The sequence below is a fragment of the Fusarium keratoplasticum genome, chromosome 3 (genome assembly GCF_025433545.1).
Source record: "Fusarium keratoplasticum isolate Fu6.1 chromosome 3, whole genome shotgun sequence".
Taxonomy (NCBI): Eukaryota; Fungi; Ascomycota; class Sordariomycetes; order Hypocreales; family Nectriaceae; genus Fusarium; species Fusarium keratoplasticum.
This window is the reverse complement of record NC_070531.1, coordinates 3,002,541-3,025,738: the sequence shown is the minus strand read 5'-3', so window position 1 is coordinate 3,025,738 and position 23,198 is coordinate 3,002,541. Positions and strand designations below refer to the sequence as shown.

The window sequence follows — 23,198 nt, the reverse complement described above, 5'->3', positions numbered from 1 at the left end:
ACTACCCTTCCGCCCATGTGGGAGCTCACTTGCCTAACGGAGACGCACCAGTTCGGAGCACCAAGGAAAAAAGGTGCAATGAGGCTGTCTGTTGGTTTGATTGACAGGGCCAGGGGAAAGCAGGGAGGGAGTCTTGATACCCCTGCCGCCAAACACTGCATGGTTGTTCACCGGTTGCCCACACCCCTCCTCTTACGTGCTGCCCACTTGCCCATGGCCACAGCCCTGGGAGGTCTAGCCTGCCTGACAGGACACCTTGGAGAATCCTGTGCATTTCGCGACGACGTGAAGGCGGGCTCCTTGAACATGGGGGGTAGACGTGGCTCCTGTCGGAGACAACACGCCCCGACCGAGGACGAACATGTCATGTCGAGAGCAAGGCCCTCTCCGAGTGCTTGTTGCTTGACGGGCCGACGACATGTTTCTGGGGGTTGTTGGGACCGTGGTTCCAAGGTTTCGCATCAGGTGTAATAGAGTCTGTCCCTGGAGGAAGAAATCCCTGTTCATATTCGACGTCGGGTGCCGATGTTGCGTCGCAGCTCACCTGGTTGCCATGAAACTGTCCTTATGAAGTCAGTGGGGGAGGTCGATGCTTGGAAGATCAAGCTCTGCACTGCACGCACCTTGCGGCGGATCCATTATTAAGGTGGTCGACTCGCAGGTGATGTTGTGGCTGCTGCACGGGAAAGGACCCGGACGGCATGATTCAGCAGCCAAAGCCACAGTCGGGTTGACGATGATGATGACGACGGTGAAGACTTTTCTGTCCGCTGTGGCCTGCGGGAAGGCAAGGCAAGGTAGCGCAAAAGGTTGAATTAAAGTCTACGCCTGGACCCCTTGGTTTCAGTGTGAGGCGAAGGCGTAGTTGGAAATGGCGATACGGATGGATGGCGGGCGGGCATGAAGCTGCAGCACGCACGGCAATTAATTTGTAGAGGGGCCGCTGATCAAGCATCAGCCATGGGCGAGCTACAGTGCCTGCCTTATCCCTACCCCTCCCTCCTTCCTCATCAATTCTACGGAGTGAAGGCATAGACCAATCAGAGCCAAGGATCGCTCCAACATCACGTCCGGCTTGTCATGGAAGAGAAGAAAGGAAGGAATAGCTCACTAGTGTAAAAATCGTGACTCTACATTGAATACCCTGCTTTGCTATCAAGATAGACTCTGATAAGTTAGAAAACTAGCCAGGAGAGATTTCTATTACTACTCTCCAGTGTCGTTTTTCTCTTGAAGCAATGGTGTAACATGGAAAGCAGTCTGGTTGTTGTTAATAGCAAGCACTATCTCTCCACTCGGATTGTTTTCTGTCCACCATCGCCAGATTCAGGGACGGGAGGAAGGAACGGCAGATACTCTGAGAGCCCCCGGCCCCAACAACCACTCATTGACGGTCATCGATCTTACATTGACTTATGTTACGCTTCTCCCATCGACTGTTGGCTCACGAGACGTAATCTAGGCCCATCTTCACATCGGTATCGCGGACGGTCGGCTACTCGGTCGATTTATCTGGAAGCCCCTCGATTAAGCGGTCATGTTGGCTTTGGTTGGGGCATGCCATCCATCACAGATTGCATCAGTGTGCTGGACTGGACTGGCTTCCCCTCCCCCATACTTGGTCTGCAATTTGCTTCTTTGATGCCTGTTAGCGTTGGTCTCCCTGTTTAGTGCCCAGTCTACCGTTTCCGCCCTTGGACAAATCATGGGCTTTCCCAGGCAAGCCAAGGGCCATCAAACGCCAGCCAGCCGGCTCTCTCATTTTTGACTTTCCACTATTCGAGATGCGATGGCGTCCGATTGGCACGATAGCGCTGGGGACTGAACAAACGACCTCGACACTAAATTTGCGCCCACGCCCCATCTGAGCCCGGGTTTCCACACCACCCTTCCCCCCTGCCCTGCCCGTCGAGTCTGAGCTGCCCCTCGTCTCTAGGTTCTCTTTTTGTCCGAGGTCATTCGAAAGGAAAGATTTCTTTCGCGGAGAGAGAACCTCCAAGCACGAGCCACACATGAGGTGACGATGGCGGGGAAATCGATGAGTAACTTGCGTCCCTGGCACGATGCTGCACCTGGAGCTGTACCGTACCAGTGCATCACGCAGCCCAGCCTCATCCGCACTGGATCTCCTTTCTGGAGCTTGTTTCCCTTTTGACAGCATCACCTATTCTCTGTGGGCCGGCCTCATCTCTCGATTTGAGTTTCAGAGAGCTCTACCTATTTAAGGGTCAGCGCGGTCCAAGATTTTTCCTACTCCGCAGCCAAGGCACTTGAACGCTTAGAAGCTCTGAGAGCACAAAGCACAAGTGGAAAGTGCTGTCATCCAAACCAACACACCTGGACCATTTCAGGAACCGCTTGAGGGAAAGGAAACACAAGCAAAACCTTCTTCTATCCAGCACCTCCAGCATCTACAACATCTCCAGCAACACTACGACGTAGCACTTCATCTAACAATAGCATCCGTCCTTCGGGCTAGAGAGCCCACCATCATCCCAGTGCACTCAACGCTACCCTTTTCGGTCCAAGCTCCCTGGAGCCCCCTTCATCCCCGGTCGCCGCGTTCGCTAGCACCAGTGTGTACAGTCAGTGCCTTGCCCATGTACCTTGGCCGCGCTGACCGAGCACAGAGCAGATCCAAGCATCGATCAGGTCCGGTAGCCCAGGGACATCCGGGACGTAGGTACCCAATTAACCACGAGGTCGACCCAGCGATCCAGGACCTGGCGGAGGCCCAAGATACGAAGTCGATCCGCGACGGACCCCAGGCCAGGCCCAGGCCAGGCGGAGCTCACTTCATCAGCAGCTTGACTGAGTACCTGATCATATCCATCCACGCCGCCGCACGCACTTGCACTGGCGATTGTCGCGGCCGCTGCCCCCCGCTGTCACCCTCTCTCACGCAGTAAGTTCTCACACATCCATAAGCTATCACACACCTCATTCACTCCCCAAGCTACCCTCCCACACCACCCATCTTCATTCTCCATTCCCATTCCCATTGCCCATTCATTCCCCTTCTCCTCCCTCCCTTTCCCCCTCCCTCCCTCCATCCATCTGCATCGTGCAAGAGGAACCTGGCATCCACACACGCGCGCGAGCTCAAGCTTGGAGACGCTCACAAAGGCGCAATCTTGCCTTGCCAGATTAATTATCTGCCCGCCCAGTTACTGTACCTACCTGGCCGGCAATCTTGCTGTCCATCCCGTCCCTCTGACACGCCGGCCACCAACTCTTCTTCTTCTGCTCTCCCTCCCACACAAGCCGTTGACTCCCTCGCTTCATTCGGGCACTAAGGTAGAACCCCCGTGTTACCCTCCGGCGCATCTCCGTCACATACCAGCCATCCTGGCTTTCGGAACAGCCATACCTCCTCCCACACAGCCCTGGGTCTCTCAAGCCCTTGGGTTCTTCCTCGATCCGCTATAGACACACTACGGAGCACACTGCCGCTACTGTTGCTTTCACTTCCCCTGCTGGGGTCGGCTCTGGCGCGCCCCTACATTAACTACAACGGCCCCCCCTCCCCCCCATTTCCTGCATCGTTCATCATCTCCATCCACGGGACATTCATTTCACCTTGCACCACACTCGCCCGCTGCGACAAGCTGTCGCACTCCTTACGACGCCATCTTCATTGCGCATTTTGGCTGTCGTCTTGCTAATTCCGCATTGCTTTGTGGCATCTCAGTTATTCTTCTCTTCCAACCATACTCGACAATTTTCAACTATTTGGATTCTCATCTATCCTCTGGCTAGACCCGACGCGCGCGACTTCATCCACGTACTTTCTCGCCCCTTGTTTGTCACCTCAATCCAGATTTGCGCCAAATCACGACCGCGTCTCAGTACTGGCATCTATACTAGCACTCGATCGCCACTTGCATCTCTCGCTAATGTCGACGTTGACCCGTCTCGAACCTCTCGAACCGTGTTGCGACAACAAAAGCGACTGCGACTACGACCGCGATCGCGACCAATCCCCATCTAATATATCTCCACGATCGTCGCATCCGCTTGACCCCAGATCCTCCACCACCAGCGAATTAGAGCCTGTTCCAGCGCATGCAACCGCATATCGGGCGATGACAGAACTATCCGGCGCGACAACAGCTGCGTCTCCAACGACCAGCCAGCCCAGCCGCGCGACTCCTTTCTCAGCAGCCTACCCATCTGCGAACACCCCCGCCGATTCCGTCATGACTCTGGCCTCGCCATTCGGCCTGTCCAGCGCTGCTGGACAGTCGACAACCTTGAGCTACTTCCAGTCTGTGGCACCGTCATCATTCTATGCATCCAGTATGCGCGACGCGCCGAGATCTGGGAGCGCCCACTTCCCTCGCCCTTCCTCGCCCTTGTATCCCGTCTTGATCCGCCGCTTGCCCCTCAATACCACGAAGGACTCGGTGCGACTGATGGCTGTCTTCTCCCAACAACTAGTAGATATCGAGCTACTCCCCCACGATCAGTCCAAGGATCCCGGCTTCATCTCAGCAGTCTTGCAATTCCGATCCGCAGGGGGTGCTTACGAAGCGCAGAAGATGCTACATGGGCGCACAATCGCCGACGATGCCGAGTTGATTGTTGAGCTTTTGCCATCTAATAGCCCAGGGTCTTCCCGACAATATACAACCGAGACGGCCTCAAATGCCTCGACTTTGACGCCATCTGCTACCCCATCCTCTTCAACGTCCGGGCCTAGGCAAATTTCGCGCATCAACGGTGTCTTTTCCCCAGTCGAGACCCTCCCACCTCCGCCGAATGGCATATATACTGGGCACGAACTGCCAAACCCAGACACGAGCATCGTTTACCAGAATCTCTTCTCTCCTCAATCGCCAATCGGCAACCACGTTACGGAGCGCGGCCGGATATCGGGAAAGACGCTAATCGCCAACGATTCTGGTGACGACGAGGATACAAACGTTATCTTGAAGGACCCCATTGCTTACGCCGAGTACACTGATGGGCCAAGGAGAAAAACAGACCCAGCCATTCCTGTCCAAGCCATGAGTGCACTTTCGATCAACACCAAGAACACGACACCATCGGGACCATCGTCTCTGCCTCCGCATATGGGTGTCATGTCACCACAGTCGTTCCAAACCATGAGCCCGCCACAGCATAGGCCACACTTCCCACCGGTCAATCCCGCCGATCAGAACCCCCCTTGCAATACTCTTTACGTTGGCAACCTCCCTATCGACACCTCGGAAGAAGAGCTCAAGGCCCTCTTCATTAAGCAACGTGGATACAAACGTCTCTGTTTCCGTACCAAGGCTAACGGACCAATGTGTTTCGTCGAGTTTGAAGAGGTATCGTTCGCCACCAAAGCGCTGCACGATCTGTATGGGCACCCGCTCCACAACAGCGTCAAGGGTGGGATTCGATTGAGCTTTTCCAAAAACCCCCTCGGTGTGCGATCAAACCCGAATCCTAACCACGCAAATGGTGGCGCGCCAGGCGGAATGAACGCAGTCATGTCTGCTTCGGTCAACGGCTTCGCAGCAGCTCACAGGCCTCCTCCGGGACTCGCTGCTCCCCCTGGCCTAGGGGGCGGCCGTCAACAGCATTATGGGCCAGGGGGTTCACAGGGGGGTCCCCAAGGTGCAGGATTCCCAAACTCGGGAAATTTCAACCGGAATGCCAACATGTATGCGTACAACGGCCATGTTGGCGGTCAGCCTAACGGGGCCAATCCGATGTATTCGTACAATGGCCATGTTGGTATCGAGTCCGGCGGCATGAACCATGTCAACGGGGTCAACCCGATGTATGCATACAACGGCTATGAGCCCAGAGCCGTGAACGGAGGCAACTCGATGTATGCGTACAACGGCCACTCTAGCCCAGATCTCAGCAATCTCAGCAACCTCAACGCCGTCAACGGTACCAACTCGATCTACGGGTTCAGCAACGGTCAAACTGGCGCCGACCCCAGCGACGTCAGCCTAATCAATGGTGTCAACGCTGTGAACGGCTCAAAGTCGGTCATGCTCGCCAAAATGTCGCACCCATTCAACCCGAGAAGGTAGGAGCGGTTGTTTTATGTGTGATGAAGGACCCTATGCTTATTTTGCCCCTTGTTTTCTTTTCGACATTCACGATTCACCATGGTACGGAGTATTATTTGCATGTTTGTGTTGTTTTTACATTTGAATGATTCCCCTTCAGCGTTACTTTTGGATTGGTTTGGCCAAGACCAAGCCGGACTGCTCTCGGTCTCTCTGCATTATTCATAAATGGCGTTTTCTCTTGGTTTATCATGGATACATCGGATTTGAAGCTTCTTGGCGTTTTCTGTCACTATCGAGCAAGGCGCACTGGCAGTTGGGTGTCTAATTCTGGCGCCATCGGTCGCGCCTACAGCAGAAGTACGACACATTCCGTTATTGCGAGAGACTGGACGCTCGGCTTGGGATTCGTCGTGGGGGCCGGCTACACATATTCATTTGGCTGGGCTCGGTGCTTGCGGCAGGCAAAAGGAATGCATAGAAGCCTGGGCTCGCCACCTGCTAGAGTTACGCATCTGGTTCTATTCATTGGAGTTCTTTCGAATTGCATTTGTCTCTGGCATGGGCATTGGGGGAAAGATCCAAAAACCAAAAATCGACGGGGAAAAAGCGTACTCGTCTCACAGCACAGCAAACTACGGCGCGGAAGAAAGGGTATGAGGAGTGAGGGGCTGGATTGCCCGAACTCGTCTCACTTGGTCAAAGATCGGAGTTTTCTGGCATGATACGGAAATGGTGGAATTGGCAGAGCATGGGAAGAAATAGGAGCGGCCGTCCCGCGTCATTTGCATTCAAGGGAGGGAACGGTCATGGGAACGAACGAGTACACGAGAACATGGATTCAACACAAGCCCCGACAATCATGGGGGACCCAAGCAGGTCGCATCTATACGGAGCAGGCTTTCCTTTCATTCCTGGGCAACCAGCACCGGATGGCGTTGGATCATTCTCTTGAGAGATGTTGCAGGCATGGTTTATGCATGCATTTATGGGACAATGAAAGGCAAGAGTTGGGTGCTGCCAGGTTCATGACATCTCTGGAAGAACAAGACGGGATAGGATGGGATGGAATTGGACTCGGATGGGATGATATGGGTGTTTGGCAGCGCAAGAAGGTTATGCAGATTATGGCGTTTCTCTTTCTCTATCTGTCTTGTCTTGCATTGCTGCGGTGGATTGCTTTGGTTTTGTTCACCTTGTCTTTGAGGGGGTTTCCATTCGACTTCATCGATGTCTGGGGGCGTTGAATGCTTACCGCGGATGGGTTGGATCCCTCCTCCAAGTCATTTCTTCTCATATCGGTTATGGCTTTGGTTTCAATTATATAGAGCTATTGCATTGGTAGGTAGATGTGACTACTTAGTCTCTATCACCTGCCCAAGTAGCAGACATCAAAGGAAGCATTGTTTTCGGTATAAAGCTGATACCCCCTGCCCGTGAAATGCTATTCATCTGTATATTGCTTCCCATAAGCCGCTCCTTCTAAGGTTGATAGATCTGATTGCCCTGACTTGTTGAGCAGACTCATCTCTAACATGGGTATATCAATCAGTCCCTCCGCAACGGTCCCCCCCCGCTTGGCGAAGGGATGAATGCAAGTTGACCTTTCGAGCCTTGAGTAGCCTTGGCAGTCAAGTTATTGAACCAGGTCTGGGTGGCAGGGCGGCAAGCAAGGCTCTGGCTATTGTCGAGGACCTCAGAGTAGGGTGCCAGTGATATCTGAGGCGCCGGGCACGTCGGTCAGGTGCATGTTTATGCATCCATACCAACTCGGAGATGCGCACAGTTCCTTTTGTAGCTACAGGTTGCAGCGTATTTTAGGTATAGGCGATTGGCTCGGGCCTCCTTGGCAAGGGTGATATGGTTGAGTAGTAATTCCCAACAGAGCTTTCTGAAGCCGATGATATCCTTGAAGGAATATGCAAGTGGTGAATGCATCAAGTCATGTCGGCGACATCATGTGCATGTCTGTCAGCATCACCGGTGAGCCTCTTGAACGTGAACTACAGCATGAAGGGTAAAAAAGCTGGCAGGGTAACATTGGGTGGCTTGACACCTCGCCCATCTCATCTGGTGCCTTGGGTCGTTGCACAAGAATGCATCGCATCGGGGCGCGTCAAGCCGAAGCGCTTGTGCCACGCACCGTTCCTTCACATTCCGGAAACCGGTGACGGGGAGAGGTGGTTACACGGCTTCAGAGGCAGCTAGCTATGCTATACCCAGGTTCGCGGGGCGAGCCTGGGAGGGTGGGATGGACAGGGGAGGGGGCTTTGATGATGCCAGTCATGGTGTTGTGCGACGACGGGGGCGAAGGGAATGAGGCAGGCATGTCATGTGGGATGCCGCCAAGGGGGGGCGCTTTCAGGGGAGGGTGTGTTGCGAGGGCTTCACAGGGGTTGTGATGCAGGGGTGGTGATTTCTAGGTTGAGAGAGATGCATCGGAGGAGTGGCTGTTGGAGGTTTGGTCTCGTTGTGACGGAGGAGGCTCGGTGTACTTTGTGATTCGACCTGTCTCTTGTTTTGTTGAGCTTGGTGGGATCATACGTTTTGATGAAGAGAGAATCTGAGGGTAGGTTATCGTGGGGGAAATCTCATGCAGCTGGGTATCACATATGATGGTGTTGTTGGCCCGTAGTATCCGGCACCGGAACGAACGATCCGTCTGCGACGGTAGCAGCAGGCGTAGGTAGACACATGGGGTACCCAAGGGACTGGGTTTGATTATCCGATAGACTCATTGATGGGATGGGGGGGACACTGGCTAGATATCCTGGTCGTCCATCAGACTGTCATTCGCCCAGCCCATGGTCATGGTCGCCCACAGGTCATGGAACACAGCCTGCTGTCCTTCCTGCTGGCTCTGCTGCTGAGGCGGGAACGGTGGCATCACTGAGCTCATGTCGAACCCCGTATCCCACGCTGAAATGTACGGCTCCATGCTGCGGTCAAACATTGGACACCCCTGCGGGCCAGGTCCCTTCCCGTGCGAGGCCGTCATGTTGAGCATGGCGACCCGGCGGTCGTACTTTTCCTTGACAACGCGCAAGACGACGCGTCCCGCAGAGAGGACGTCGACCCTTGTGCTCACGGGTGTCAGGTCTGCGCCGTCACACATGGTCTCGAGGAAGGCCTCGAAGCGCAGCTCTTCGCGCGCCCAGGCGTGATCCCAGTCTTTGACCTCCGACATGGGGAACGAGAGTCGGACAGCAAGGATGACAGAGAGAACAAATTTGGTCCAGTCGACGCTGGTGAAAGCCATAAAGCCTGACTGTCCCAGGTCGGTGAGGTAGTCGAACAAAGCACGCAGGTTGGTGACGCAGCTGCGGAGGCGGGACACAGGAGGGTGGACGAGACCCGGGGGAGCGATCTTGCGGGTTAAATAGAAGACGGCGCCACCTTGGAGAAAGACGTTGAAGAAGAGGTCCGCTAGCCTTACGGGTGCTGAAACGTATAAGTGTGGGTTGGATATAGGGGTAGGGGTGCCTACCTGACCGGGCTATATGAGGCAACATGGCCTCCTTCAGTTCCCTATGCTGAGCCTCGAGTCCCAACAAAAGCAACTGAACCTGTTGAGCCGACTGGGCGTTGTTATCGCGAATCGATTTATTGGCCGTGTTCGTCGAGCTCGCCAACCTGGCAAGATAAGACAGCGCAAGATCCCCATCAGCCTCTGCGCACCGTTGCAGCACATCGCAGCAGGTAGCCGTCCAGGGCGTCCAGGGGCAAGCCAGCTGGTCCATCCTCTTCCACGCCGTCATGTAGCTGGGATGGTAAGCAACGAGGGGCCGCGTGTACGGGTGGCCGAGGACGTACTTTGACACGGCGTAGTAGTAGCCCAGGTAGGCGCGCAGACGGTCGAGCTGCGTTGTGGTCATGGCGCCGGGAGGCGTGGTGATGAGCTCTGGGGATTCTTCCTCCAAGTCGAGGTCGTGGACGAGATCACCGGCCATTCGGTAGTATTGGAAGGCTTGTTTGTTCTTGGGGCGGAGGTGGAAGGGGTACCTGAACTGTTGAGTCTTGTATTACTCCGTGACCTGGAGAGTGCTTACCAGGCGCAGTAGATGAGAATGCCCTGAAGGAGCTCCATGCTCCTCTCTCCGCCGGCGACAAACTTGAGGCCTAGTACTTTTCGAAACTCTTCGTCATAGAGGGTATGTCCCTGCAGTGTCCTGGACCCAGATGCTGCTGACAGGATGGCTAGTAGAACGAACGGTCGAGAAGCGGCGAGACTTGATACTGTCTCTTCGGGTTTGAGAGAAACCACTGGATAGTGCACCAACATTCCACGAAACGAAGCTAAGAGGGATGCCGCCGAATCGAGGTTGAACTGCGGCTTTGCGTGCAGGGACTGAATGGAGTGCGTGTTATTAGACGAGCCCGGCGTCGGGAATCCTGTAGGCGGCGAATCTGGGGCACTGAGGGCATCCGACTCCTGATCCGATGGAAAGATGGAATCGATCATTTGAGAGTGTGAGTCGCGTAGGGCGTCAAAGTTCTCGTCTACTTCTGGCAGCGAGGGGACATCAAAGTCGATGGTGAAGGTCTTTGACGGAGCTGGTGGCGGAGGAGGCTGAGGTTGCGATTGATGGCCATCAACGACGCTGACGATCGTAAATATGAGTTCCTAAGTCTTTGGAAGTGGCGGTGAGCCTACAATTTCGTTCTCCTCCGCCGTGTCCGGGGTCCTGTTCGTGATATACATTCCTTCTTCGACTCGAGACATCTGACATCCATCAATTGAAGCCCACGGCAAGAGACCTCGGCGGAGACCTACTTGCGACAGACTCCGGGCTGCTCACTCGGCTGGCACTTAATCTTTGTTACGCGGCACGCCTCACAGGCCGTAGAGATCCTCTTGCGCACGGGGGTAGCACCGCCGATGGTGGCAGGAGATTCGCTGTCCATGACTGGAATGCACAGAAGCCTCTGTGATGGCACAAGTGGACGATCGATGAGCTCTGCGTCCTGAAGAAGGGAGAACAGGCACGCGAAGAGGTTATGCCTCTTCTTGATGAATGCGACAAGATGGAAAAAAGACTCCGAGGTGCTGATGACGGAGGTTTTGCGGGCAAGGGCCGGCGTAAAGAGGAGCCGAACGGGGCCTCAATCGCCGAAGACGATCGGATATAGACGGCTCCACAGCCACATGCATTCCGGCGTGACCCACCAGCCCCGTGAGCATATATTCGACTTGACATAACATCTAGAGACCATCAGAGTTGATATTCAGTCCTTTGCAAGTGTTGTATTTGTTTCCAGCCCAGCATCTATTCGGCCAATATTGATACAAACAAACCAGGTCATTCGGCCAGCGAAATCTTCAACCCCGGATTACTCTCCTTCAACCTCTTCTCCAATAGCTCCGACAGCGGCTCCGCCAGCTTCTTGACCTCATCCCCGGCCGTCTTTCCGTGCTTATCTTCCATGTGCCGGGGCAGGTTCGCCGCAGCGCACCGCTCCGTGCAGAACAGCGAGGCCTCCTTCTGCTCGACACAGTCCTTACAAACAACCGCCTGATATTCCCCGTCCGACATCTCAGTATCATCGTCGTAGTTTTGCGCACATCTTTCTCCCGCCTCACAGTCGTGTTCCTTTTCAATATGTTCCTCCTACTATGGTTAGCAGCAACCGTACACGAAGACTTGACAACTTACATGTCCTTTGTTAAAACACTCCTCCGAGCAATACACCGTTAGCCTCTTCTGGCCGCTCAGATGTGTCACAGCTTGACACAGCGAGCACGATAGGACGTTCTTCTGATCCGCCGCTCCGCCGCACACTGCGCATGGTGGAAGGTCGTATAGCTCCTCGGCAACAACGGGGGTCTGACTCGCCTGGGCCCTAGCCATGTTCTGCTTATGTTCAAAAGCCGTCTTGGCCCTTCGTAGCTCATCTAGCCTTCTCCTATGGCTATCCCGCTGCGGCTGCGAGCTGAGACTCGCCTTGCGATCCTGCGAGATGCGGTCGATGACCTCCTCGATGGTCATCGACTCGCTCGACTCGTACGCGTCGAGGTACTTTTGTGCGTGCTCGAGCAACGCCCCAGTCAATCGGTCTTTGAAGAACCATGCGATGTAGCGCTGCTTGAGATCTGCCCCGTAGTTCTTGTCCTCCTCGACCTTGAGCGTGATGTTGTCCACTTCGGAAGACCAGCCTGGAACCTTGCCAACGCCCTCCCAGATCCTCTCGATAAGCTCTTCGCGCGACCTGTCCGGGTCATCCAGCATGGCCCTCAGCTCATCCTGGTCGGCACCGCTGTCGGCAGCGGACAGAAACTGAGGATACATGCGGAGCACCCATCGATACCAGGCTTCCTTCTCCGCCTCGATTCTATCCTCGATGGACCTGAGGTCGATCTTGTGGTCCTTGACGTCAGTGAATAGGGTGTCCAGCTCATTAAGGAACGCCGTTCGCTGCGTGAACCACTCCCTGCCCTCGGCCTCGCAGTACCGAGCGCGCATGCGATCTAGAGTCTTTGGAAAGCACTTTTCACAATCCACCACGTGTCGCTGGCCGCACTCTGTTAGGCAGGCCTTCTTGATGGCGTCGACATCGTCGGCGCATCTCTTGCGCTGTATCCGGGCCGCACTGAGCTCGGTCCAGTGCTCAGGTAGGGCAATCTTTCCGGCTGCCACCATTTTGCTCGTGGGAGCAGTTGTCTTGGAGGATTCGGATAAGTGTGTCTCAAGTATTTTGACGATGTGGATGGTTGTCTTGTGACGTTGAGTTGGTGGCTTGATAGGGGGTGTCGTACGCCGGTCCGCAGTGCAAAGAGAAGAGAGAGAAAAAAAGAGAAGTAATTAGGTCTGTTGATAGTGAAAATAAAAATGGTCACTTTGCTTAGTTTACAATCAGCGTTTGGGGTATCTTTGGTGTCATGTGTAGGAGAATGAATGAGAGTGAGTGAGTGGATGAACGCGATGCATTGAGTGAGAGATCGATTAGCCGAGGTTTAAGCGATACGCTCCCGGGTAGCCGAGAAGTCAAACTTGCTCAATGCCTTCACAACTCAAGCATAATATATGTCCGCTAAGGTTCAGTATGGGATTAGATTTTACTCTGGATCGATGTCACACTTGTTCTACAGGAGATTCATTTCCATATCGTTGACCTCAACTTGACAAAAACCTAACACTGGGCATTCAAGGCGGTCAAGTATTATCCTTCTTCAACAAGTACCTATCTATACTTACCCAACATGCACGACCAACATGTCAGAAATCATCACCTTCATAGCCATCTGTAAATCCATGCGCCGCAAACACCACCTTATTGTTCTTGAAGCACCGAGAGTTGACAAGACCGGGTGTATTGAACGTCGCCAGCCACTCGTGTCCGAACTGGTTGGGCCCGTCAAAGTACTCAAATTCGAAGTCCGTAACGCCCTCGCCCAGACAGTCCTTTATGCTCGGGAGGAGCGTCTTCTTCCCATGGTCCCAGCTAGAGAAGCCAGCACCTGGAGGTCTCGGTCAGCATCAGCTCGTTCCTTGGGGGAAGTGTCTGCAACTCACCATAGATTGTCTAGTCGGCGTACCAAAAGTGGTTGTTCCCTCTGCATGTGCCAAAAGGCTCCTTGAGGTTCTGGGGTCGATTCTTCCGCATAATGTCGAGCCGGTACTCGTACTGACCGCGCTGCCAACTGCCGCCATGCTTCCAGCTCAGTGGGTTATCGTCATCCTCCTTGTCGCACCCGTGTATGATGCGCTTGAATGAGTTGAGGCACTCGTCCTTTTTATACTTTTTGGCGTCGTCTGTCAGAGATATGGTGTACTTGTGTTCATCTGGAGTGCCCTCATCAAACTTGCGTTCCTCTGTCCACCCTGCCCGGCTGGTGTTGGGCTCCAGTTCTTCCCAAAAGTCCTGGTAAGTCTGAACAACGCGTTCCATAGTGGCATATCCTTTACCGCCATCATCAGATCAACACTTGAACTCGTCTACGAGTGGGCACTCGCCACCATCCACACCGAGGACTCTGGCACGTGCCTCCATCGCTGCCGAGAGGCAGAAGGAGGCGATGGTAAGATGACCAAGCTCGTTCGAGTGGAAGATCTTGCCAAAAGAGTCAGGACCTTAATCAAGATACCGAGAAGGCATTCAGGTTCTCTATTCGACCAATGCGTTCCTTCTTTCCAATACCGAGCTCATACTGAGTCTACCAAAACTTCTTGTGCCCTCCAGACTTGAGTCCATGACTCGGGTGGAAATGCTCTGGAGAATCCATCCCTTTCCGGAGCAGCAAGAACAAGATCCGCCACTATCGGATTTTGATGCCTTCTTGACGCTTACCGAGCAAGCACCCGTGATATTCCCCAACCTGAAAATGCTGTATATCTCCCTCCTGGGAGACATGTACGCAGCCGAGGGGGGTACGTGTCATCAAAATTACGCCACAGAGCACGTATACCGCAAGGTCGAACAAGTCGTCATCAAGCCGATGGAGGACATGATCAGGAAATTCCCTCACCTCAATACCTGCATAATTGCCCTTCCGTCATCATGCTACGGTGCAGAGAAACGGCATGCGTTGGACAACGGGGGCAAGGTGCTTGAGCAGCGCCCCCACAAAGGTGAGCGTCTCTGGCGCGAGCTTCGAAATGCTCCGGCTTTGGATGGCTATTGGATTCAGATTGGCCACCGAGATATGGGCGCGCCTTACTGGCTTGAGAATCTCATAGGATTCTATGAACCGCCTGAAAGGAAAACAGAGCCAATGGATATCTTGTACACACTGGATGGTTGTTCACCTTGGGGGGATAGAGGGGGCAGACTAATTAACCAGTACACCTAAGATGCGCCACTTCTACTTGATCCTACTGCATCCTTGCCTATCTTCACCAAGTCGGATCCGGAAACGCAGAGGAGATGCGAGCGGCCGGACCTGTGGTTCCAATGTAGTACCAGTATCCAAGGTAGAGGTCAGAGCAGTCTCGGCTCACACTCGGATTCTATTCGTAAAAGTCCCTTGGGTTGATTGTGTTAGCAAATATTCAGGAAGAAAGAAGAGAAAGCGCATACTCAATGCTGATGCCGGCGCCCCTGGAAATCTTTGTGCAATAGTCGCCTTCTTGAACAAGGTAGAATCGCTTGCAGCCACCAATCATACAATCCTGGGCCTTGTTAGTACAAGAGCAGAGATGATATCCACTGATTCTTCTTACCTCACGGGGGAGAGGCGTAGCCACAGGGGCTGGACAATCTAAGCCATCAGAGACCACAGCCGAAGGCTGAGTAGAAGCTGTGGCTTCGGTAGGGATATGATACTTAACAGCTGGTGCACTGGAGATCGAGGCAGCGCTCGAGGCTGGGTTGGGCTCTGGCGGGTACAAACTCGTAGAAGCATCTGTAATGAAAGTGGCAAGCTGAGTATGCTGAGGACCCGTACCAATCTCAGTCACAGGACAGTCAGTTGTGGACACAAGGATGGCCTCGGTGGTGAAGTGAGGACCCTCTAGGCAGTCGGAAGTCTCCATTTCACGGGCACAAGAGTAAAAAGTCAGCACGCGAGCGGTGTATACCGTTGAAGTAGTCCACTGCGTCGGGTGATTGGTGTAGGAGACTGTAGACTTAGGGGCGCTGCGGTCCACAGTTTAAGGGCTCAACTGCGCTGTGCCTCGTCGGGTAGACTTGGTCTGCCTCGGAGGAGTGTAATCTGTAGCTGAAGCACTCGTCTCTTCGTGGCAGGTTGTACCATGATCATCCGTAGTGTGACCTACCGTTAAAGGGCTTGAATGGGTCGTATCTCCCTGACTAGACCCAGTAGACTCGGATGTCTGTATCTCTGTGGTTCTGGGGACCGAGGGTTCGATATACTCTGCCATCGAGGTGTTGTCTGATGTTCCAACAGAACTCTTAGTCTTTGTGATAAATGTGACGCCTGGCTCAGAGCTCGTCAGACTCTCAGAAGAAGCCGTGTACAGAAGGCTAGTCTGGGCTGCGGTTGTGCTTCCAGAGCCAAAGATGGTCGAATTCAGCCATGAGGTAAACGTAGGGGCTGTAGGAGCAGAAGTCGTAGTGGTCTTGTGGACTCTGCTTGCAGCGTGTTGCACTCCTATACAGACCCAGTATTGAATCTTGAGATTGTCGCAGGTGTGCTTCTTGGCATCGCCAACGGCTGGGTTCCATGCAAAGAACTGCTCCTCGGTGACCCCTATGTGCTTGATGATGCTATCGCACGTATCTTGCCTGTAAGTGCGCATCAGAATACCACTCATTGTCATTTTGAGGGTCGAGGACAACTTACTTGGTTACCTGCCACGTCCTATTGCAATTCTTGGCCATGCCTTTCTGTGTTTGGTCTTCCTTCGGGACAGGTGTACGAGAGGGTATGATACCCGTTCTCGTGGTTGGAGAACCAGATACTCCGACGCAGTACCACTGATTCTCAACGATGCCCTTGGAGCATTCCTTACCCACGCTTGGATTCCACTTGACAAAGTCCTCAAGAGAAAACATGTAGAACATGAGCAAGATGAGCTCGCAGTCTTCATGAGGAGCCGCCTTGTACCAGGCCTTGCAATCTTTCGTCTGTCCAGAAGGCACCACAGTCGGCTCGGCCGTGACTATAGGTGGCATAGGGTACTCCTTCTCCCACGGCATATGAGCAGCGGCGCAGTAGTAGTACCGCTTATCTAAACTCTCGCACTGAGATTCGACTCCAGGGTTAGAACTGTAAAAGTCATCCTTGGAGATGTATCCTCTGTTGATGATGAGGTCACAGGTATCGCCCTTTCAATGTCGTCAGCATAATTTCCCATCGCTCTCCAAAGTAGGATGGATGTGCCTACCTCCTTGGCTTGGTGCCACGCCTTGCAAGTCTTGGAAGCGCCCTTGTGGGTGGGGGAAGGCATCCAGTTCCAGTCAATGCTCGGGTTAGGCTTTGGTGTATAGTCAGGGATGGAGATTGTCGTGCTGGGACGGTGGAAGCTAAAGTTTTTGGTGGTAGTGTGCTTCATGGGAGCGTTGATACAAACCCACCACCCGATGAAGAGCCCTGAGCAGTCATCCAGCACCGCCGGATTCCATTGCTTGCTGGGCAGGGCACAGTGAGCTACTCTCTTTGTTCGCGTGGAATCATGGGCAAGGTCTTACAAATTCTTGACAGTCATCCTCCAGTTTCCATAGTTTGAAACAATCGACTCGCAAGTATCGCCACGCCCGACCTTGTGCCAGTCCTTGCAGTTGCTTGGCTGGCCTTCTTGAGTTCTCTAAAGAGGCCATTCGGCACCTTCGGTCGGGCTGGCCAGTTCCCACGTAACGACGGGATTCCGAATCGAGTAAGTCGTATCAGCCTTGGTGGAAGTGTTCCTGGAAACTTGTGTAGCGAAGGTTCTGATGGTGGTGGTGGTATCTTGGCCGTGGCCAGCTGTAGTCGAAGTAACACGGCTCGGTGTCTTTGTAGTAAAGGTAGAGAACGCAGTACTCGAAGCATCTTGATCAACACCAACGCAGTATGCATAGGTGACCCAAAAGTTCTTGCTACAGTCCTTGGAGACTGCCGGGTTCCATTTCAGAAACTCAGCGCGGGTGATGTCATATTCAGACACGACGGTGTCGCAATCATCGCCCTTATTTACCGTGTGAAATGCGTTGCAGTTGGGAGCGATTCCTCTCAGGGTGTCGCCACCAGGCTTGGAGTCCGCGGCGCCAGAGACACCCAGGAGCACAGCAAAGACTAGAATGAACGGAATCATGGTCGAACGTGAAACCCTTGGCGTTTTGTATTCAAGTGAATGAAGGTGAATGACTTGAGAATAAGAAAAAGAAACGAGTGTGGTAAAAATGAGTGTCGTCGATGCAAGAGAGTGTTAAACGTTGTGAGTTGACTGATAAAAGGATTTGGGCATGTGTCGAACACAGCACGACTAATAACTCCAACTCCTCGTCATATAGCTCATGATGCCATTGTTTTGGCAGACCAACACTATCAAGTGACGATAAGTCGTTCCGTGTTGGTTAAGCTGCAGTTCATCACCCTTCGCTCATCTCCTCTAGGATCATCATCTCCGCGAGAGACTACTCCACAAGACGCAGGTCCTTGCTTTCCAGGATCTCACCTCTAAGTCAAAGCACGTAGGATCGCATCTGTGGGCCTTTGTACCGCTACATGGCTGGGATGGAGCTCGTATGCCGCTGAGCACGAGCCCCGTCCATACGACTTCGAGGGCGTCTGTCTCAGCTGCAAGAATCGTCAATCTCATCGCTTGGCTCATGTCAACGTCGACGGGAAATATCCAAGGGGCTTTTGCGACCAACATGTCATGCAAAGGCGCTATTCAAGCTGAACATGGGCTTGTTCGGTCTCGCGAAATGTAGAGAACCATGGACGAGAAATGTCGACACCGAGACTCAAATATTAGCCTGGTGCAGCTGTATCTCGGAACAGTTCTTGTCGGGCACGAACCAATCCTGCTATGGCCACACTCTTTGCGCTCTTCGCCCTAGGCCTTGGAGGCGTCCCAGTTAACGCTGGCAGCCGCATGTGGGAAACATCGATCAACTATGCACAAGTCAACGCGGTCGACGGGGCCTCAATGGCCTTTGTCTCCAACGAAACGGATGCCTCCAAGCGCTGGATCACCATGAATCCGGGCCCAGACAGGTTCGACGACCATATCTGGCCAGATCGGACCATCACCTACGCCTACAATAGCGAGGAGGATGAGGAGGCCATCTCCCTCATCTTCGACGACGCTACCAAGTGATGGGCCGCTGCTGGCCTGCCCGACGATGTATTCAAGTATGGCAAGATTTCTCGCCAAGAATGCATGGACAATCGACAGGAGTGCATGTTGGTCTCTGAAGAAAAGGTTGCCAACTCGGCCACGAGTCTCGCCTTGTCGCGGGGCAGGCTAGAGAACTTGCCGATCGCGCCAACCATGAGACTCAACCTGGATGAGGAGATCGGGCACATGAACGTCAGACTTAACGTTGCCCACGAGATAGGGGTAAGTTTTGGTGATTTGTGAGCCAGTGTCTGGGGACTAACCTTGCCTTTATAGCACGCCTGGGGCCTCCATCATGAGCACCAGAACCCTGCATACTGGAAGCACACCAGCGAGCATCCCAACCTAGTCGAGTTTGACATTGAGGAGCAGTTCAAATGCGATAACCTCAAGGACTTTGAGAGGGTCATGCGGAGGATCGAGCAAGACGCGATGCCGGCCAGGGTAGCCGACTTGAAAGAAAAGGTGTGTAACGACTACTGTTCGGCTATTAATACAGGGTTCGTTGGCGCCGAGAACTGGCTCCCCCTCAGCAAATCCAAGACACGGTACAGGATGAGGGCCCAGGAGATTGACTGGGCCTCCATCATGATATACCCAAGCGACGCAGGCGGCATCCCCGACCAAACTGGTGGCAAGCGCAGGAACATTCTGTTGAGGAAGGATGATACAGTGATTTCTCGCTCCAAGGGGCCCAACACTTGAGACGCCAAGGCCATCATGTGGCTGTATGACTACAGGCCACGCAAACGCGATGGAGGTTTGCTGTGGGACGCTGGGCTGAAGATGGCTGAGTTGTTTAACAAGATCCGTCTCAACTGCCCGGAGAGGCCCGCCTGAGGGGGTGGTCATTAGCCAGTTCGATACCGCATGTTGTTTGTTTAGATCTATAGCTTCTAGTATAGATCAACTCCTGTTCGTGCCCTCTACCATATCACGTATCAACCATGCGTCAAGCCGAAATGCGTTTCGGAATCTGACACCTCAGCAGACATCTCGGCAAGGAAATCTCGCTTCAGATCGCCTATGACCTTGAACACAAATCAAGAATCCCTCCTTAGTTCATCCGTGACTAATAGCTTGCTGCAAGGGACATCATCTGTACCGAGCCGAGACAAAAGGAGGACGGACGGGGAGGTTGAAGTTGCTGGTTTGGGCCTTAGTCAGCAGATGGACCGTGCTTGCCGGCGATCGCGACAGGTCGTGAGGCTCCTGCCATGCCCCACGAGCAAAGACAGTTGCATTCGCATTCACCTTAAAACAACAACACTTGACGCGTCCTCGACATTCCGAATCGGACTTGGAGTCTCATTTACGGTCTATGCTCCCTTTTAGCTCCATTTTCCATCAAAGAGCAAACACCAGACACCTCGACACGTCTCCAAGATGGCAAAAGAACGAAACTACAACCCAGTTCAAGCTCAGCGCAAAGCTGACAAGGCCAAGGCTATCAAAAAAGGTATGTCGCACTGCAGACGTAACCCGCGCGCCCCTCTCTAAACGTTACCTCTAGGCAAGGCCGAACAGCAAGGACGACGCAACGAAAAGCTCGCGCGAAAGAACCCCGACCGTATCCAGAAACAGATCGACGACCTAAAAAAGATTACATCGAGCGGCGGCAAGCTCACACGGCATGAGGAGCAGGTGCTGGAAGGGCTCGAGAAGGAGATTCGAGCTGTGAGGAAGGCAAGAGACACATTGGGCGACAATGCGCCTACTTTTGGACGAGGATTCAACAGAGATCGCGACTCAGGAGCTGGAGTACTTGGAAAGAGGCGGAGAGGGTCCAACGATGCCACTACCAGCGACGAAGAAGTTCCCGACGACGTAAAGAGCATTCCCATGCCGCGAGATACACCACCCCCGATCCCCAAGGATGTCATGGATAAATGGTGGGCGGAGCGACGTGCAAGGAGAGCTGCAGAGAACCCAACAAGACAAGACGAAGGAGACAGACCACCAAAGAAGGAAGCACCTGCTGTCGAAGCCAAGACGGTATACGAGGCGAAGCCAATTGTGCGCGATCTCAGGAAAGAAGCAGTTTCGGCATTCGTGCCCACGGCAGTCAAGTTGAAGATGAACAAGGGACAAGGCCAAGGCGGTTTGATGGAGCCGGAAGAGGCAGACCGGCTTGAGAAGGAAGGTTACCTCAAAACGGGCGATAACGATGCATCTAGGCAGGCAGAACGAGACCCGCCATCACGGCATGTGACCATGGAGGAGGTGGAAGATGAGGAGGCTTGATTTGATTATTCAGCCGTGGAGGTTAGTTCAGTTGGTTGTCGAGATGCTAATGATGCAATTGACAAATAATAATGCATATGACGGCGGCCAGTTCTTGACCGATTTCTCGGCCGATCAGGTGCATGCATGCACGAATGCAACAAAGGAAATCCGAGGAATGGTTGCAACCCGAAGTGACTCAACGGCATTGGCTCATTCTAGTCAGCTTTTGTCGATATTCGGCTATGATAGCGGCATGTGGAAAAGTCGGGGAAAGGACCCGTTCACCGGAAGAAAGAATGCGGAGGTCCAAGTGCGCCTCCATCCGCACATGCGGAGACAGAAGACGTCAGGGCGTGCCCAATAGAACCGCTCTGAGGGAGATGGTGGCAGTCAAGGATGACCTCGAGATGCCATGCCATGCCCACTGGTTTGGTGGAGCTGGAGCGAGACGAGCAAATGACGAGTTTTCATTACCTTTTTTTCATCACGACAGGCAAGCGCCCTATGTTAACAAACCCACCCTCCGAAAGCGGGCCTCGCTCTTGGCTCGGGACGGCGCCGATGCCCGACTCTACACATGCGGTTATAAGTTGGACCTCCCGGCAAGGGTTTCCTCTTTTGCCTCCCCGCTCTGGAAATTCCTGACAACTCGAGACAAGTCGACATGCTGCCAGTTTAAAGACACGCCATCAATTGGACAACTAGAAACAAACAAGAAGGAATATCGACATCGCTGAGCAACTCCGACGTTATGGATTGTCACCAAGTCACCTCGCGCGCCCTCCACGATGAGAACGACATCATCGACCATGTCAACCACATCGACGGAGGCGACGTGAAGCCAGGCACCGACCTCGAGAAGCAACGGACGACAGCATCGACGGCATCCTATCAAGAGACGTATCCCGAGGGCGGCTTGCAGGCATGGTCCGTGGTCGCTGGTTCGTGGTTCACCCTATTCGCTTCACTTGGACTAATGAACACTCTCGGCACCTTCCAGGCCTACGTGTTGAACAACCAGCTCAAGGAGTATAGCGAGGGAACCGTCGGCTGGGTCTTTTCCGTCTACACCTTTCTCGCATTCTTCTGCGGTGTCTACATTGGGCCTGTCTTTGACAAGTACGGTCCGAGATGGCTCGTCATTGCCGGAGCTGTCTTTACGGTTGGTGGTATGGTGTTTATGAGTTTCGCCACTAGTAAGTGAACTCCTCAACTGACTGTCCCTCAAAATGCTGATGGGTCTCAGAACTCTGGCAATTCATTGTCGCATGGAGTCTTCTTACTGGCTTCGGAACCTCGCTACTGTTCACACCCTCGATCGCCGCTGTCGGTCACTTCTTCAAGGCACGACGCGGCTTGGCAACTGGCATCGCATCCACGGCTGGTGGTCTGGGTGGTATCGTCTACCCTTTCATGTTGACGTCGCTAATCGAAAAGATTGGTTATGGCTGGGCAACCCGAGTTGTTGCTCTCGTGTGCTTGTGCTGCAGCTTGGTGGGCATCTCCCTCCTACGATCTCGTCTACCTCCGGCCAAGGACGCCACGGCGCACCCCAACTTTCGCATCTTCAAGAGCATGCCGTTCCTCCTCACGACCATTGGCATCTTCCTTCTCGAGTTTTCCCTCTTTATTCCTCTCGGCTACATCTCGACCTACGCGTTGCAAAAGGGCTTTGGCAGTGACTTTTCTTACAACCTCATTCCGATCCTCAACGCTGGCTCAGTCGTGGGTCGAATTTTGCCTGGTTACTACGCAGACGTCATCGGTCCTTTCAACGTTAGCATTCTCGCCGTCATCCTCGCCATTGTTGCATGCTTTTGCGTGTGGCTGCCTCTGGGCTCCACCACGGCCGGCATCATCATCTTTACGCTGCTCTTTGGTTTCTCGAGCGGAACCAGCATCGCCATTGCCCCTGTCTGTATCGGGAGGCTCTGCAAGACGCAAGAGTATGGACGCTACTACGCTACTTCGTACACGATTGTGTCGTTTGCTTGCCTGATTGGTATTCCTATTGCCGGCAGCATCGTACAGGCCAACGGCGGGGAGTACTGGGGTCTCATCATCCTGACGGGCGCCGTGTACATTGGCTCCGTGATTGCACTTTTCATGGCCAAGGTGTACCTCCTGGGATGGCACAACTGGAGGGCTGCGCTCTAAACAGGGGACGTCAGGCACCAACAATGCCCCAACGTACGAGATCTGTTGCAATTACATGGGTCTCGAAAAGTTGAACAGG

General features: G+C 53.7%; 7 protein-coding genes across 7 annotated transcripts; 3 read left to right on the top strand and 4 right to left on the bottom strand.

Annotated features, from left to right (window-relative positions):
• Positions 1–3,896: 3,896 nt before the first annotated feature.
• On the top strand, positions 3,897–6,035 carry NCS57_00428500 (RRM domain-containing protein; the record flags this gene model as incomplete). The annotated part of the gene is made up of 1 exon (XM_053054251.1): positions 3,897–6,035. One exon carries the CDS (start codon positions 3,897–3,899, stop codon positions 6,033–6,035), a length of 2,139 nt encoding a protein of 712 aa, XP_052916411.1.
• A 2,740-nt stretch (positions 6,036–8,775) lies between these two features.
• Positions 8,776–10,919, bottom strand: NCS57_00428400 (uncharacterized protein; the record flags this gene model as incomplete). Its single annotated transcript, XM_053054250.1, has 4 exons — positions 8,776–9,455; positions 9,502–10,016; positions 10,064–10,615; positions 10,789–10,919. The coding sequence occupies 4 exons, from the start codon at positions 10,917–10,919 to the stop codon at positions 8,776–8,778; spliced, it is 1,878 nt and encodes a 625-aa protein (XP_052916410.1).
• Positions 10,920–11,314: 395 nt separating this feature from the next.
• Positions 11,315–12,652, bottom strand: NCS57_00428300 (uncharacterized protein; the record flags this gene model as incomplete). Its single annotated transcript, XM_053054249.1, has 2 exons — positions 11,315–11,623; positions 11,669–12,652. 2 exons carry the CDS (start codon positions 12,650–12,652, stop codon positions 11,315–11,317), a joined length of 1,293 nt encoding a protein of 430 aa, XP_052916409.1.
• Positions 12,653–13,228: 576 nt separating this feature from the next.
• Positions 13,229–13,901, bottom strand: NCS57_00428200 (SGNH-hydro domain-containing protein; the record flags this gene model as incomplete). The annotated part of the gene is made up of 2 exons (XM_053054248.1): positions 13,229–13,454; positions 13,549–13,901. 2 exons carry the CDS (start codon positions 13,899–13,901, stop codon positions 13,229–13,231), a joined length of 579 nt encoding a protein of 192 aa, XP_052916408.1.
• A 3,317-nt stretch (positions 13,902–17,218) lies between these two features.
• On the bottom strand, positions 17,219–17,704 carry NCS57_00428100 (uncharacterized protein; the record flags this gene model as incomplete). Its single annotated transcript, XM_053054247.1, has 1 exon — positions 17,219–17,704. The coding sequence occupies one exon, from the start codon at positions 17,702–17,704 to the stop codon at positions 17,219–17,221; it is 486 nt and encodes a 161-aa protein (XP_052916407.1).
• A 2,418-nt stretch (positions 17,705–20,122) lies between these two features.
• Positions 20,123–20,980, top strand: NCS57_00428000 (uncharacterized protein; the record flags this gene model as incomplete). Its single annotated transcript, XM_053054246.1, has 2 exons — positions 20,123–20,195; positions 20,250–20,980. The coding sequence occupies 2 exons, from the start codon at positions 20,123–20,125 to the stop codon at positions 20,978–20,980; spliced, it is 804 nt and encodes a 267-aa protein (XP_052916406.1).
• A 733-nt stretch (positions 20,981–21,713) lies between these two features.
• NCS57_00427900 (uncharacterized protein) lies at positions 21,714–23,119 on the top strand (the record flags this gene model as incomplete). Its single annotated transcript, XM_053054245.1, has 2 exons — positions 21,714–22,158; positions 22,209–23,119. 2 exons carry the CDS (start codon positions 21,714–21,716, stop codon positions 23,117–23,119), a joined length of 1,356 nt encoding a protein of 451 aa, XP_052916405.1.
• Between the last annotated feature and the right edge of the window lie 79 nt (positions 23,120–23,198).